Source organism: Molossus molossus, unplaced genomic scaffold (genome assembly GCF_014108415.1).
Source record: "Molossus molossus isolate mMolMol1 unplaced genomic scaffold, mMolMol1.p scaffold_m16_p_10, whole genome shotgun sequence".
Lineage (NCBI taxonomy): Eukaryota > Metazoa > Chordata > Mammalia > Chiroptera > Molossidae > Molossus > Molossus molossus.
In genome coordinates this window covers 12,636,069-12,652,488 of record NW_023425345.1, presented here as the reverse complement: position 1 = coordinate 12,652,488, position 16,420 = coordinate 12,636,069, and the positions used below count along the sequence as shown (strand labels likewise).

Genomic DNA, 16,420 nt, shown 5'->3' with positions numbered 1-16,420 from the left:
ATCTCCTGCCAATCCCTTCTGGCCTGAAATGTTTCTGTTGAGAAATCAGTTGAGTCCATGGAAGCTCTCTTGTAGATAGCTTTCTTTTGCTGTCTTTAAGATTCTCTCTATGTCTTTCATCTTTACCACTGTAATTATAATGTGTCTTGGTATGGCCCTCTTTGGGTTCATTTTGTTTGAAACTGTGCTTCCTGGACTTGTGTGTCTTTTTTCTTCACCAGGTTAGGAAAGTTTCAACCTTATTTTTTCAGATAGGTTCTTGAGTCCTTGTTCTCTCTCTCTTCTTCTGGTATTTATTGCCATTTTATTCCTTTTTTAAAAAATAATTTTATTGATTTTTGTTTTTTAGAGAGAGGAAGGTGGAGGAAAAAAGAAAGATCAATGTGAGAATGGAACATTTATCAGCTGCCTCTTGCACACCTCCACTGGGCATAGAGCCCACAACCCAGGCATGTGCCCTTACCGGGAATCCAATCAGCAACCTCAGCACACAGGATGATGCTCAACCAAATGACCCACACTAGCCAGGGCAGCCATTTCTTTATAACTGTGATGCAGATATTGTTATGCTTCATGTTGTCCCAAAGTTCCCTTACTATCCACATTTTTTTAAAATTCTTTTTTCTTTTTGCTGCTCTAATTGGGTGTTTTCTGCTACTGTGTCCTCCAAATCATTGATTTGATCCTCTGCTTTATTCAATGTACTGTTTATTCCTTCTAGTGTATTCTTCATTTCAGATTTTTTTTATCCTCACCCGAGGACATTTTTCGATATTTTGTTCAGATAGAGAGGGAGGGAGGGAGGGAGGGAGGGGGAGAGAGAGAGAGAAAAACATTGACGTGAAAGGGACACATCGAGTGGTTGCCACCCACATAACCCAACCAGGGCCGGGACAAACTGCAACCGAGATACGTGCCCTTAGTGGGAACTGAACCCGGGTCTCTCCGGACCGCAGGCCGACGCTCTAACTGCTGAGCCAAACCGGCCAGGGCCATTTCAGATCTTGTATTCTTCATTTCTGACTGTTTTTTATTATAGTTTCTATGTCCTCTTTCATGCTGTTGTAGCCTTGAGCTTCCTTATAACCATTTTTAAACTATATATCTGGTATATAGCTTGCCTCCATTTCATTTATCTCTTCTGGAGATTTCTCCTGTTCTTTCATTTGGGGTATATTTTTCACCAGACTTTGGCTGCCTCTTTGTGTTTGTTTCTGGATATTTGGTGGACCTGCTATGTCTCCCAGTTTTGGTAGGGTGGCCTTATGTAGTAGGTGTCCTGTGGTATCCTGTAGCACAGTCTCCTTGATCACCTGAGCTGGGTGCTCCAGGAATGTCCCTTGTGTGGGCTATGTGAGTTCTCCTGTTGTAATTGAGTCTTGATTGCTATTGGCCCATTCATGCATGGGTTCGACCCTTAGGCTGGCCGACTGTGTGGATCAACCTCGACCACAGTGTATGAGCTGCTGTGTAACTGCTGACCACACTAAGCAGAATTCACCTCAGCAGGGTCTGGTGGCTGCCAAGATCTCCCTTTGTATATGCCACTTGTGAAGCTAATTATCCTGCTTTGATGTTGTCTGAAGCTGGCCACTGGGTGTGTTGGTTCTGGGGCCTCTTGGGAGGGACTCTGGTGCAGGTCAATGTTAGACACTGCCTGTGACTGGCCCTGGGCAACCTGTTTGGCACTACAAAGCAATCCACAAATGTGTGGCTACCTCTGCTGGGCCTGGGTATGCATGGGAAAAGCAAAGCTGTGTACCAAGGCTGGTTTCCATTAGCATCAAGTCCAGGGCCATGCCAGCAAAAGGCACAAGCCACCCCAAGATCCGCCTCTGCCTGCCTCTGTCTGCTGGCTGCCTGTTAGACTTGGTCATTGAAAGAGCCTCTGGCAGTACTTCAGTTGCAAGAGGAAGGTTCTTGATGTATTACCAGGTAGGGGCAAGTAGTGTTCACCAGAGTCAATCTTGGTGCCAGTGGTAGGTCCGAGGACACTCATCAAAAGTCCCAGGGTATACCAAGTTTAGCTGGCACCTGCCAGATGCCCACAGATCTTTGTGGTGGAGGAGGGTCTCAGGGAATCATCAGGATGAAGCAGCAGTTTATCAGACCCCAAAAGACCAATATTTGGCTGTGGAATAATGGTCCCCATCCTAGAGCCACACAACTCAGTCTGTCCGAGTTCAGCAGATTAGGGCCCCTGGGAATTGAGAGGGTGGGGCTAGTTAATCTCCCCCCATGAGGGGGAGTGCTGGTCAGGCTTGGTGAAGGAGGGAGGAATGACCTTCACCCCAGAACCACACAACTAAGTCACTGACACCCTCTGAGTCTGCCGGGACCTCTATACTCTTGGCCCAGGCAGCTGAATCCTCAGCAGGTTGTGAGCTCAAGCTGGGGTGGCAGGGAGTCCAGAAAGTGGGGCTATAGCATCCCCAGGCTGATTCCATAAGGAGGTGATTGCTCCACCGAGAAAAATGGTGTCTGCAGTGTGAGAGACAGACTCAGCACAGGGATCCTGGCGGTTGTCCCTTCAGCTCTCTCCCCAGAGCCACAAATCCCCATCTCTCCTCAAACAACTCTAGTCTGCTCCATTCTCCGTCTGGAGCTCAGGGTGAGTTGCTGTGAATGAAATTTTGTGTGTTGGCTCTTTAAGAGGGTGCCTATGTCTCTAGCAGACTTGCTCTCTCCCTGGCAGATAGAATCCCTGCTAATTTTCACAGCCAGGTGTTCTGTGGGTGCCTCTTCCTGACTCTGGTGCTCTCAGCTAGGGAGCCTGGACATGGGGTTGAGACCCCATGATCCTCAGGGGAAACCTTTGCAGCTGAGATATCCCTCTGCGGTCTCAGCATCCACCCTTGGGAGCAGGGCCAGCCCTTTTTGTGTTTCCACCCTTCCTACCAGTCTCTATGTGGCTTATGTAAATCACTAGTTATAAGACTTCTGTTCAACTAGTCTTCAGTTGTTCATTCAGGTTGCTTGTCCTGTATTTTCGTTGTAATTCCAATTTGGACTTGGGAGGTGAGTGTAGGTTCCACCTACTCTGCCGCCATCTTGGATCTCTCCAGTGGTACTTTCTAATATTTAGAGAAACATTAACTTAGCACCATAGGCACTCACTGTCAATGTCACTTTTATTACAGTTAATTTATCATTTCCATTTGCTGTTCTAGTCAAGCTTATACAGAGAAGCCATCAAGAATTACAAGAGGAGGAAGCAGAATGTTTTACATGTCAGTATGCCAGGGCCTCAAGCTCCAAGATGACAGAAGCTCTTTGTTCAAGACCTTGCACTAGGAATCTCTTCATCTGGCTGTTGCATTGCCATTGATAAGGGATTTCAATTGTGTAAAGACTAGAACGGCTAAAAATTCCATCGATTCCTTGTTAACTAGAGAGCACTAGAGTCATTTGAAAGATACAGACAACTGCTAAAGCTACAATTGGTTTCACCTGAATTATGAAAAATGCTGATTCTATACACATGAGTCAGATTAGAATGATTGGACAAGAAAAGCATATCTTACCTTTCTGGAGATTTGGGGAAATTGCATAAAATACACAAAAAGAAAAATAGTCATGTTGTTAAGACCCAAAGCTTTGTTTCTTTTTGTTGTTCAGGTAGAGTGGGAGGGAGAGGAACAGAGAGAGAGAGAGAGAGAAACATCGAAGTGAAAAAAACACATCGAGTGGCTGCCACCTGCACAACCGACCAGGGGACAAACTGCAACCGAAGTACGCGCCCTTAGCGGGAACCAAACCCGGGTCTCTCAAGACCGCAGGCCGACGCTCTAACCGCTGAGCCAAACCGGCCAGGGCCCAAAGCTTTGTTTCTAAGACTGATGCTGACCAGAACCTAATTGTCCTGAGGGCTTACTAATTAAGGGAGTGACCATGCAAGGAAGGAGAGAAGCTGGTTTGGATGTTATTTCGTCAACAGCTGAATGCAGGAACAGCCAGACAGAAAAGATGCACGGGGCAAGGTTTGGAATAGGGGTGTGGAGATTCCATGCCCTCCCTGTTAGCACTGCTCTCCCAGCATCTCCACATGTTCACAAACCCAGAAGTTCTTTGAATGGAGTGAAATTTTCTATGTTAAGTATCATTTAAGAGTAGATTTGGACTAAAAATCTTCTGCACAGCAAAAGAAACCAGCATCAAAAAAAAAAAAAAAAAAGGGAACCCACTGTATGGGAAAGCATTTGCCAATGATACATCTGATAAGGGATTAATTTCCAAAATATATAAAGTACTCATACAACAAAAGAAAGACAAACAATCCAATTAAAAAATGGGCAAAGGACCTGAATAAACACTGCTCCAAAGAGGACATTCAGATAGCCAACAGACATATGAAAAAATGCTCAAAGTCACTAATCAGAGAAATGCAAATTAAAACCACAATGAGGTATCACCTCACACCTGTCAGAATGGCTATCATCAATAAATCAGCAAACAAGGACTGGTGAAGATGTGAAGAAAAGGGAACACTAGTTCACTGCTGTTGGGAATGCAGACTGGTGCAGCCACTATGGAAAACAGCATGGAGTTTCCTCAAAAAATTAAAAATGGAACTGCCATTTGACCCAGCAATCCCACTTCTGGGAATATATCCTAAAAAACCCTGAAATACCAATCTGAAAGAATATATGCACTGCTATTTTCATAGCTGTGTTATTTACAATACCTAAGATTTGGAAACAGCCCAACAGCCTATCAGTAGATGAATAGATAAAAAAAGCTATGTTCCATTTACACAATGGAATATTATGCAGCTGTAAAAAAGAAGGATCTCTTACCCTTTGAGACAGCATGGATGGACCTGGAGACTATTATGCTAAGTGAAATAAGCCAGTCAGAAAAAGACAAATATCACATGATGTCACTTATTTGTGGAATCTAATGAACAAAATGAGTTGACCAACAAAATAAGTCCTGAGGCATGGAACAGACTGACATATCTCGGGAGTGGGGGAAACATGAGAGAGAGAAAACCAAAAAACTTATATACTTATATGCATAGCCCAAGGACACAGACAATAATGTGGTGAAGGCTGGAGGGGAGGCTTGGCAGAGGGGCTAAAGGGGGGACATCTGTAATACTGTCAACAATAAAAATAAAAAATCATATGAAAATGAAATTATAAAAATCGGTTACAAAAAAAAAGAAAAGCGTATATTTGGCATCCATTTGGTCATCATTTTATTTATTTATTTATTTTTATCCTCACCCGAGGACATTTTTTTCACTTTTTGTTCAGATAGAGTAGGAGGGAGAGAGAGAGAAACATCGATGTGAAAGGAACACATAGAGTGGCTGCCACCCGCACAACCAACCAGGGCCGGGGACAAACTGCAACCGAGGTACGCGCCCTTAGTGGGAACCGAACCCGGGTCTCTCTGGACCGCAGGCCGACGCTCTAACCGCTGTACCAAACCGGCCAGGGCTGGTCATCATTTTAAATGTTTTGTTATTTCCAGCCAGAAAGGCATCCATTGTCTTATTACTCTGCTCTATGATTACAATGATTGTTTATATTTTCTTCTAGACGTTTCTTACCTTTTTAAAAATTGAATTTATTGGGGTGACACTAGTTTAACTAACAAAACTATAGATTTCAGGTGCACAATTCCACAACACATCATCTATATACTGTATTGTGTGTTCACCACCACAAGTCAAGTGTCTGTCCATCACCATTTATCCCTCCAATACCCTCCTTGATAGAGAATTGATTTTTATTTTTAGTGAAATATGTTCCCTAAGATGCTAGTGAATTAAAATGTAAATGTGGTGAGGTCTTTGTATAACTACAACCAGGACAGAGATGACTAGTACAGAGATGACCAGTTTCATATGTAGTCCTATGAAACAATTAACCTTTGCTGACTCAACATAACTTTATTTATAAAAACACCCATTGATCCAGCTACTAAGGAAGAAAAGGGAAACCAGCAGGCAATTTACCTACCCCCTTCAGCCTGCCCTATTCAGCAGATATTAAAATTGGTAGATTCTAAAATATTTAAAAATTTCTAGCTCTAAGTCATTTGCCTTTGTTACTTTTCTTTATAAAGCTGTACAATTACATGAATAAATATTTCAGTTTCCAGAGACTTCATATGGAAGTCTATGTATACTATTGAATCACAAACCACATGGCTGTGTGAAGGTGTGTGAGGGTTGTTATAATTTAATTTTGAACTAACTTTAAAAAGGACCCATTGTGGTGGTGAGTAGTATATTTTTAGAACCTGTGGGGCATGAGAGCATGTTCCTGGAGTCTTTTCAGGGTTCAAGTCCAAGAGCACATGGTTAATCTTATCTAGAGGCAAAGAGAGATATTCTCTTGTTGAACTAACTAGTGTTTCATCTTAAACTTTTATCAACAGAAATCTACAAGGGGTTCCCTGTAATGACTACTTTCCCTAGTAGTTAATAGTCACCAATGACTGCAAATTATATAGCAGTGTGACTTTTAGTAGTTTGAAAATTTAAAAAAAAAATAAATTTGACACAGCCCAGCCGGTGTGGGTCAGTGGTTGAGCATCAACCCATGCACCAAGAGGTCACCAGTTCAATTCCAGATCATGGCACAAGCCCAGGTTGTGGGCCAAATCTCCAGTGGGGGGCATGCAGGCGGCAGCCAATTGATATTCTTTCTCATTGATGATTCCATCTCTCTCTCCCTCTCCCTTCCTCTCTTTCTAAACCTCTCTCTCTAAAAATCAATAAAGAAAAATTAAAAAATAAATTTGGCATGAAACATTAAGTTTAAGGTATTCAATGTGTTACTTTGATACATTTATATACTGTAATATGACTGCCATTGTAGCAATATTTATCACATTACATAATTACAATATAATATTATTGTCTGCATCAGCGATTTTCAACCTTTTTCATCTCATGGCACACATAAACTAATTACTAAAATTCTGTAGCACACCAAAAATATCTCATACTTTTTCCCAATCTGACAAACAAATAGGTATAATTTTGATTTAGTCACACCGGACAGCTATTGTATTGGCTGTTGTCATTTTTTTAAATCCTCACCTGAGGATATTTTTCCATTTATCTTCAGATAAAGTGGGAGGGAGGGAGGGAGGAAGGGAGGGAGGGAGGGGGGGGAGAGAGAGAGAGAGAGAGAGAGAAACAGCGATGTGAGAGACAACCCTGACCAGGACCAGGGACTGAACCAAAACCAAGGTATGTGCCCTTGACCAGAATTGAACCCAAGACTCTTCGGTCCACGGGCCAATGCTCCCATCACTGAGCCAAACTGGCCAGGGCTGTTGTCAATTTTTTTTTTTTAATTTAATAATATAAGGGGAAAGAGGTTAGTGCCCTGACTAAATAGTCAGGTACTGCATGTTTTTAAAATTCTTAAATAGCACACTGGTTGAAAATTGCTGGTTTAGATTCATTATACTGTGCATCAGATCTCTATAGCTTCTTTACTACTTGTCATAAGTTTGTATCCTTAAATACCATCACTCTTATCCTCCCCTTACCCTGCTAACCACCATTTTACTCTCCGTTGTTTTGGTTTTTACAGGTTTGACTTTTTTAGATTCCATACATAGGTTATATCTTAACAATACTTTTCAGTGTAATATCCTCAAGGTCTATCCAAGTTGCTGCAAATGGTAGGATCTCCTCCTTTCTCATGGCTGAATATATTCCATTATGTGTATGTATAACGTCTTTCTTATCCATTCATCCATTCAAATACATTGTTTTTGTACCTTGGATAATACTGTAATAAACATGGAAGTACATATATATATATATAAGAATTCTAAGAGCAGGAATCTTTGCAAATACTCTATCTCACATGATATTCACAACTAAATTATCTATCAAGCCACAGTTAAGAAACCTTTGGCAGTTTTCAAGAAACATTAGTCAAACCATAAGTAAATCTCAATGAATCAGTTAAAATCTACTGTGTATCTCGTCTTGTAGTTAGCATTGTATAAGGTGCTTGAGGAGAAGCAGTTTGACTCGATAAATTTCAAAAATAGGTATTTGAGATTTATTATTCACAGAGTTCTTGGCAGAGTTGTATCTTGAGGTTTCTACTGCTGAGAAGTTTGAGGTTTGTGTTGTCTTTCTTTCAGTCCCAAAAGCTCCGTTCTGAGTTCTCCAGGCTTTGGTGGAATTTCAGGTATTGTCTATTAAAAAAATGAGAAACAAAAAAACAGATGGCAGTGCTTCTTAGATTGTAATTAAATGTAACCTGTGAGACTTCAAAGCAAGTAAAGAGTAAAAAAACAACAACAAAAAAAGTCCTTTGCTACTCAATGACAAGTCTTTATTATGAGAACCCACAGTTGGTCTAAGTAAGTCCCTTTCTAGTCCTATATTTATGACTCTATTATCCAGGCTATGTCAAGTTCTACAGGGGGAGAGTCTGCATCACTGTCAACTGACAGATCACAAATCTGCATAAGGTTTTCCATATTTGGAAATTTATTCTTATATTAGTTACTGACTCTCCACCATGCATAATGCAGTGAGCAAAAAAATATATAAAACTGACTTTAGGAAAAACCTGAGATGCTAACATTTTTGGGGTAACCACTTTAGTGAGATAATAATTCCTATACCACACCATTCACCCATTTAAAGTATAAGTTTAATGGCCTTTAGTATATTCATAAAGTTGTGCATATATCAGTACAATTCATTTTAGAACTACACCCCTAGAGAAACCCCTACCCACCAGCATTCACTCCTACTCCCACACAGCCCTCCCACCTCCAAGCCTGCCTTAGGCAACCATTAATCTATTTTTTGTCTCAATATATTTGTTTATTCTGGATATTTCATATAAATGGGATTATATAATATATAGTCTTTTTTTTTTTTTTTTTACTAGTTTTTTTTACTTAGCATGTTTTTAAGGTTCATCCATATTGTCACATACAAGTACTTCATTTCCTTTTAGGAACAAATAATATTCCATTATATGGATATACCACACTTTATATGTCCATTTATCAGTTGATGGACAGTTTGGATTGTTTCCACTTTTTGGCTCTTATAAATAATACTTCTATGAATATTCAGGTACAAGTTTTTGTGTAGGCATATGTTTTCATTTGGGTATAAAGCTAGAAGTATAATAACTAGGTCATATGATAACTCTGTTTAACTGTTTGAGGAACTGCCAGACTATTTTCCACAGCAGCCGTATGTTTTTACATTCCTAACAGCACATATTGCATTCCTAACAGAGTGAGGGTTCCAGTTTCTCCACATCCTCACCAACTTGTCACTAGTTGGGTTTTTCAAAAATTAATAGCCACCATAGTGGTTATAAAGTGCTATCTGATTGTAGCACAGTCCTTTTGTGGAGTTTGTATTCTAGTGGAGGAAACAAAATAGAGACAAAGGAATAAAATAATTTCAAATTGTAACAAGTGCTCTATGGAAACAAAGGACTGAGACCTGAGAGAGAATAGCAGAGGAGCAATCCTTCTGAAGCTACCCAAAGGTCCCTCATTGCTGGAGGAGATACTTGAGCAGAAACTTTAAGGTTTAAAAAAAATTTTTTTTTCTTTATTGATTTTTTTAGAGAGAGAAGAAGTGAGAGGAGGAGAGAGAAACATCAATGAGAGAGAACATCGATTGGCCGCCTCCTGCATGCCCCAGCACTGGGGGTTTGGCCCACAACCTGGGCATGTGTCCTGATCAGGAATCGAACCAGTGACCTTTTGGTGCATGGGTCAGTGCTCAATCCCTAAACCACACCAGCCAGATGAAACTTTGTTTTTGTTTTTTTTAATTTATTTATTTTTGTTACAGATGTTTCTCCTTGAAACTTTAAGTTTTGAAGAAGAAAACCAAGCCAAGATCTGTGAGAAGACACTCCAAGAAGAGAAAAAGCATGGCCTTGTCCTGGCCTGTTTGGTTCAGCAGTTAGAGTGTGGGCCTGAGCACCAAAGAGTCATGGGTTCAATTCCAGTCAAGGGCACATACCTCAGTTTCTATTCAGTCCCAGACCCTTTTTGGGGTTGTGCAGGAGGCAACCAGTTGATGTCTCTCTCCCCTCCCTCCCACTTTATCTGAAAATAAATGGAAAAATATCCTGAATGAGGGTTTTTAAAAAAAGAAAAAGAAAAAGCATGGCCTAGAAGTGGGAACAGGCTTGATGAGTTTGAGAAACAGCAAGGAAGCTGGTGTGGCTGCAACAGAGGGAAAATAGTATACGGTAAGGTCAGTGGCAGGCAGGTAGGTGCCAGACTGTGTAAGACCTCAAGACTGTATGATTTCTGCATAAGACTGTAAGAGCAGGAAATGGCATTGGATACAACTGTATACCATCATTAGGTTTTAGCCCCAAGGTAGATGTGCTCCTGATTTCGTTTTAAGGTCACTTTGCTGCTGTGGGGAGAATGGAGTGGCCCAAGAGCAAGGGACAGGACCCTCCTGCACTCACCAGGTCCGGCAGGTAGTACCTGTGCACCACTTGGGACCCCGCGAACATGGCCAGGAGGCTGGCGGTGACCATCTTCAGGTAGGTGGTCCAGGGCACACCTGCGGGCATGGTCGGCTGGCTGGGAGGGGAGGGAAATGGGGGCGCTGTTAGGTTTTCAGCTCACGACTAAGCCCAGTTGAGAAACAAGCCTCACAGGATTTCCCTGGCAGACATCAAGTGGGGGCGGGGCGGGGGCAGAGTTTCTCTCCCCCCCCCCCCCTCCCAGCATATGAAACGAGGGCACAGAGAAGGCAAATGTCCCCTCCAGGCCTGAGACCAACCTTCAGGGGTTTCTTAGCCTCCGGGGCTGGGCTTTCAGAATTTAAAAGCAGCTCTGGGGCAGCAAGCAAAAGGCCGACCCTGCAAGGTGACCTCGCGAGGTTTCCCGTGCCCCTCAAACTCTAGGGCTGGAACTGCAGACGGCAGACCCACTGGCCCTCAGGCGCGCCGAGAGCACGGCTCAGCGCCGGCGGAAGTGCGTTCAGGTCAGCAGGCGGCCAGCGCCCGACTCTCAGTGCTGGCGTTGGGGCCCCGCCGGACAGGAAAGCCGGGTGCACTGCCCCGCCGGCATGTGACCCCGCCGGAAATGGGACTCAGGGCCGGAACCAGAGTTATTTTAAAAGCGGATCCCCAGAACTTTCCCGGCCCAGGCTTTGGTCCCCCTCATCACTCCCCTATAGCAAGATTTCCCTGGCCAATGTCGAGTCTTGGGCTGGCTCTGGCTAGAGTACTGCCTCATTTGTCCTTTCACATGCACCAACAAATTGCTTGCTTTAACTACCTTTTACAAGCCGGTGGAGAAGGGCACACTGAGCAGTGAGTGCTCAGGTGGTCACACACGAGTGAGTGAAGTTAAAACCCCTCTGTCCACCCCACCGGTGTGGCTCAGTGGTTGAGTGCTGACCCATGCACCAAGAGGTCATTGGTTCGATTCCGGGCAGGGCACATGCCCAGATTGTGGGCCTAATCCCCAGTGTGGGGCATGCAGGAGGTGGCCAATCGATATTCTCTCTCATTGACATTCTATCTCTCTCCTCTTCTCCCTTCCTCTCTCCTCTAAAATCAATAAAGAAAAAAATATTTTTAAAAAACCCTCTGTCCTTGTGCTGGGCATCCTTTGATACTGAAACAGCCCCACTGAGACAGCTATACCCTTGTGCTATGGTACTACTGGAAGAGAGGGAACCTGAAATAGACAATATTTATGCATTCTTAGGTTGTGCTTTGGTTATAGATTGACTTTTGTTAAGCAAAAGGTTAATGCAGGACAATTCTGAAGGATTATGGTTGTATGCATAAGATGAATCATGGATGATACACTCACTTTTTAAACACTTAGGTATATTTGACATAAAATAAACCACATATTTTTTTTTTTTTTTTTTTTTATCCTCACCCGAGGATATTTTTCCATATTTTGTACAGATAGAGTGGGAGGGAGAGAGAGGAAGGGAGAGAGAGAGAGAAACATCGACATGAAGGGACACATCGAGTGGCTGCCACCCGCACGACCCAACCAGGGCCGGGGACAAACTGCAACCGAAGTACGTGCCCTTAGCGGGAACCGAACCCCGGTCTCTCGGGACCACAGGCCGACGCTCTAACCGCTGAGCCAAACCGGCCAGGGCTAAACCACATATTTAAAGCATACAATTTGATGAGGTTTTATATGGTTGTGTAACCATTCTCACAATCAAGATAATTAACTTATCTATCACACCCAAAACATTTCTTTGTGCCTCTTTTAATGCCCCCACATAGCCTCCTTTCCTGGGCAACCACTGCAAGCAAGCTTACTAGGTTTTTGAAAGGGAAAGGAGGATTGGGAAGAAGAGGGAAACAAGGTGAAGTGACTTGGCCCTTCTTTTGTTGTCCCATCATACAAGGTCTCTTTAAAAAAATTTTTCCTCTATTGATTTTTAGAGAGAGAAGAGAGATAGAAACATCGATGAGAGAGAACATCGATTGGCCACCTCCTGCAGGCCCCCCACTGGGGACTGGGTCTACAACCTGGGCATGTGCCTTAACTGGGAATTGAAACAGTGACCTCTTAGTGCATGGGTTGATGCCCAACCTCAGCCACACGGGCTGAGCCATACAAGGTCTCTTTAAAGAGACATAGCCCTGGCCGGTTTTGCTCAGTGGTTAGAGCGTCGGCCTGCGGTCCAGAGAGACCTGGGTTCGGTTCCCGCTAAGGGCACGTACCTCAGTTGCAGTTTGTCCCCGGCCATGATTGGGTTGTGCGGGTGGCAACCACTTGATGTGTCCCTTTCATGTCAATGTTTCTCTCTCTCTCTCTCTCTCTCTCTCTCTCTCTCTCCCTCCCTCCCTCCCTCCCACTCTATCTGAACAAGAGAATAAAAAAAATGTCCTCCGGTGAGGATAAAAAATAATAATAATTGAGACATATTTGGCAAAGATAGGAGATTTCTCCTAGGCTTCCCCAAGCAAGGTTCAGAGATGAATAAGTTTGTTTTCCAGACAGATTCAGGGTGGTGGGAGACCCTGATAGACTAGAAGCCACTTTGTTGATTGCTTCACCATTCCCAAGTTCAATGCCCTGCTCCTCGACAACTCTTCCAGTAAACTCTTCCTTTTGTAAGACAGAACTAAGCAGAGGCCCCTGGTCTGCTGAGGTTGTGAATGGAGCTGGCAGACCCACAGAGTGCAACACCCCACAATGAGATCCTGACTGCCCAAAGGTAACTCTTCCTGAGTGAAAACCTCTTGAGAAAAGTTTGCAGCTCTTTACACATATTTTCAGTCACCAGAATTCTCTCTTTGAAATCAGTGAGGCAAGCCACCTGCTTTGAAACTTTTCTAGATTGTGATCCTAAGTGGTTAAAAAACCAGAGAAAGAGAGGATGTGATACTGTTCATTAATTCAAGAAATATTCTATGGAAACCTACTGTTTTGTACTGGTCTCAGTCTACCAAGAACCAGTGTTGTGACTGAACCAACCTTTATGGTTCTTATTATGGTTGCAGGACACCCTTCAGCAATAACTGTCAGGAAACTTTGAAAAGATACAGGTTTATTATTTACAAGACCTGGAGCCTGGCCAATGTGGCTCAGTGGTTGAGCGTTGACCCATGCACAGAGGTTGCCAATTCGTTTTCTGGTCAGGGTACATGCCCAGGTTGTGGGCCAAATACCCAGTGGGGGACATGCAGGAGGCAGCCAATCCATGTTCTCTCTCATCAGTGTTCTCTCTCATCGATGTTTCTTTTTTTTTTATCCTCACCCGAGGACATTTTTCGATTTTTGTTCAGATAGAGCAGGAGGGAGAGAGAGGAGAGAGAGAGACAGAAACATCGATGCGAAGGGACACATCGAGTGGCTGCCACCCGCACGACCAACCAGGGCCGGGGACAAACTGCAACCGAGGTACATGCCCTTAGCGGGAACTGAACCCGGGTCTCTCTGTACCGCAGGCCAACGCTCTAACCGCTGAGCCAAACCGGCCAGGGCCATCGATGTTTCTATCTCTCCTTCCCCTCTCTCTAAAAATTAATAAAGAAAAAATTTTTTAAAAAGACCTGGAAATTACACAACACACATGGGGCCCCACAGCAAGGTCACAGGTAGAGAGAGAGAGCAAATGTACTTGTGCATAGGCCTCAGCTTCTGCTTTTATTGGGGTCAAGGTTGGGGGCCTAGGATTTCAGAGTTCACTCTTTATCAGTGACTTTAAAACAAAAGGGACGCCCTGGCTGGTTTGGCCCAGCGGTTAGAGTGTTGGCCCATGGACCAGAGAGACCCGGGTTCAGTTCCCACAAGGGCATGTACCTCGGTTGCAGTTTGTCCCTGGTCCCGTTCGGGGTTGTGTGGGTGGCGACCAGTCGATGTGTCTCTCTCACAACCATGTTTCTCTCTCTCTCTTCCTCTCTCTCTCCCTCCCACTCTATCTAAAGATAAATGCAAAAAGAAAAAAAAATGTCCTCCAGTGAGAATAAAAAACAAAAGAGAGGAAATTTAAAGTACAGGAAAAGGAAAAGAACAAACAGGTAGCCCAAATGGCCATTTACTGAAATCAACCAAGATTTCTAAAACAAAGGAACTTGGGGGGGGGGGGGGGAGGACGGGACGATGGACTGGCTCTTCAGGCGCATGCGCGTGCGTATGCGCGTGCATGTACACGTGCGCGTCTGTGTGTGGCAATGTGTTTACTATAGATAGCCAGTCTATGATGTGGATGCCTCTTTGAAATAAATGCCTTGGCCATCAAAGCTTAAGTTAGGCACTTGCTTTACAAGAAAAAGAAACAAGACACAAGAAAGAATTAAAAGAAACAATTGTCAGGGTTTCCATATACCTACCATGAGTCAGGTTCTGAGTAGTACCTACTAAGGGACACAGTATTTGTAAAAGTTCTGAAAAGTTTCAAAATATTAGGTTTTGGCCCTGGCCGGTTTGGCTCAGCGCCAGGGCGTCAGCCAGCGGACCAATGAGTTGCGGGTTCAATTTCAGCAAAGGGCACATACCTTGGTTGCGGTCGTCCCCGCCCTGGTGGGGGTCATGCAGGAGGCAACCAGTTGATGTGTCCCTCTAGTGTCAATGTTTCTCTCTCTCGCCCCCTTTCTTTTCCTCTCTCTCCCTCCCACTCTATCTGAAGACAAATAGAAAAATATCCTCCGGTGAGAATTTTAAAAAATAATTAAAAATTAAGTTTTAAACAATTTCCATAATACAAATTAATCACTCTGTATTAACTCATGAAAGCCCTTTTTCGGATCCCAGAATGAAGAAGCCACATGAAGCACAGAGCCACAGCCATCTCCCAGCCATGTTACATTAGTAAAAAATAAACCTTTGTTTCTGTAAACCAGTGGCATTTTAGAATCATCTGTTACTACAGCTTAACTAGGGGAAGCGAACTAATCCAGCAGCCATGTTTTTCACCATGCCAACTAGAGAAAGATAAAAAGCTGTCTCCATTAAGAATTATTTAATGAAGTCCTTGTGGAAACACCAGTGACAACTTGAGAACTACTGAGGCAAAAACTAGCTGTAAGAGCCACTGAGAAAGAAAACAGGGGTAGTCTGGAAGGTTCTAAAGAAAACGTGATCACCGCGCCCAAATGGCATCTACTATCACAGACTCCAAACATTAATATTTTTATGTATCCAAAATAGACAATGACTCATGTCAAGTTTTACATTTTACAAAGCAGTTCTACAATTACCTCAATTTACAGATTTGGAACCTGAGGCTCGGAATGGTGCAGTGGCCTAAACTCCCAGGTTTTTTTTTATTCCAGACTCTTTTCTCCCACATCACGCTTGATAATTAATTCAAAACAGTTTTTTGTTTTTTTTTTTATCCTCACCCGAGGACATTTTTCCATCTTTTGTACAGACAGAGTGGGAGGGAGAGAGAGGAAGAGAGAGAGGGAAACATGGATGTGAAGGAACACATCGAGTGGCTGCCACCCGCAGGACCAACCAGGGCCGGGGACAAACTGCAACCGAGGTCCGCGCCCTTAGCGGGAACCGAACCCGGGTCTCTCCGGACCGCAGGTGGATGCTCCAACCGCTGAGCTAAACCAGCCAGGGCTCAAAACAGTTCTTATCAGGATACAGTTTTGGGTGGAAAGGCCCGCATATCCTGATTGTTAAGCCAAACAGCCTCATCTACACAGCGCCCCCAGAGGCCTTCGACACCCATTCACCCCACCACCCGCCCACCACCGGAGAGGCGCGAGGCGGAGGTGGGGGGAGCAAGGGCTTACGTCAGCGGAGCGTTCCCCCTCCCACCTATTTGTCCTCCACCCTTCCCGAAAGGCCAAGCGGCAAGAAGAAGAACCCAGAAGGGGACAAACCTGATTGGGCTGTCCTGCCACACGTGACGCCCACAAGTCGTGGGATTTGGCTCCGAACAAACGGAAGCGCCGCGCAAAAGAGGGGTTTGCACTGGGGGGAGGGGGAACTG

At 43.9% G+C, this 16,420-nt stretch overlaps 1 protein-coding gene across 2 annotated transcripts; it reads right to left on the bottom strand.

Moving 5' to 3' along the window:
* Positions 1 to 7,815: 7,815 nt before the first annotated feature.
* Positions 7,816 to 16,417, bottom strand: CUNH12orf73 (chromosome unknown C12orf73 homolog). Of its 2 annotated transcripts, none has more exons than XM_036252139.1 (3): positions 16,311 to 16,417; positions 10,449 to 10,566; positions 7,816 to 8,178 (listed from the first exon to the last, which is right to left on the bottom strand). In XM_036252139.1, the coding sequence occupies exons 2-3, from the start codon at positions 10,554 to 10,556 to the stop codon at positions 8,083 to 8,085; spliced, it is 204 nt and encodes a 67-aa protein (XP_036108032.1). In that variant the 5' UTR covers positions 10,557 to 10,566; positions 16,311 to 16,417; the 3' UTR covers positions 7,816 to 8,082. The 2 variants fall into 2 exon arrangements, with proteins under 2 accessions (XP_036108032.1, XP_036108031.1); XM_036252138.1 differs by lacking the exon at positions 16,311 to 16,417 and adding an exon at positions 10,769 to 10,925.
* Positions 16,418 to 16,420: the final 3 nt, after the last annotated feature.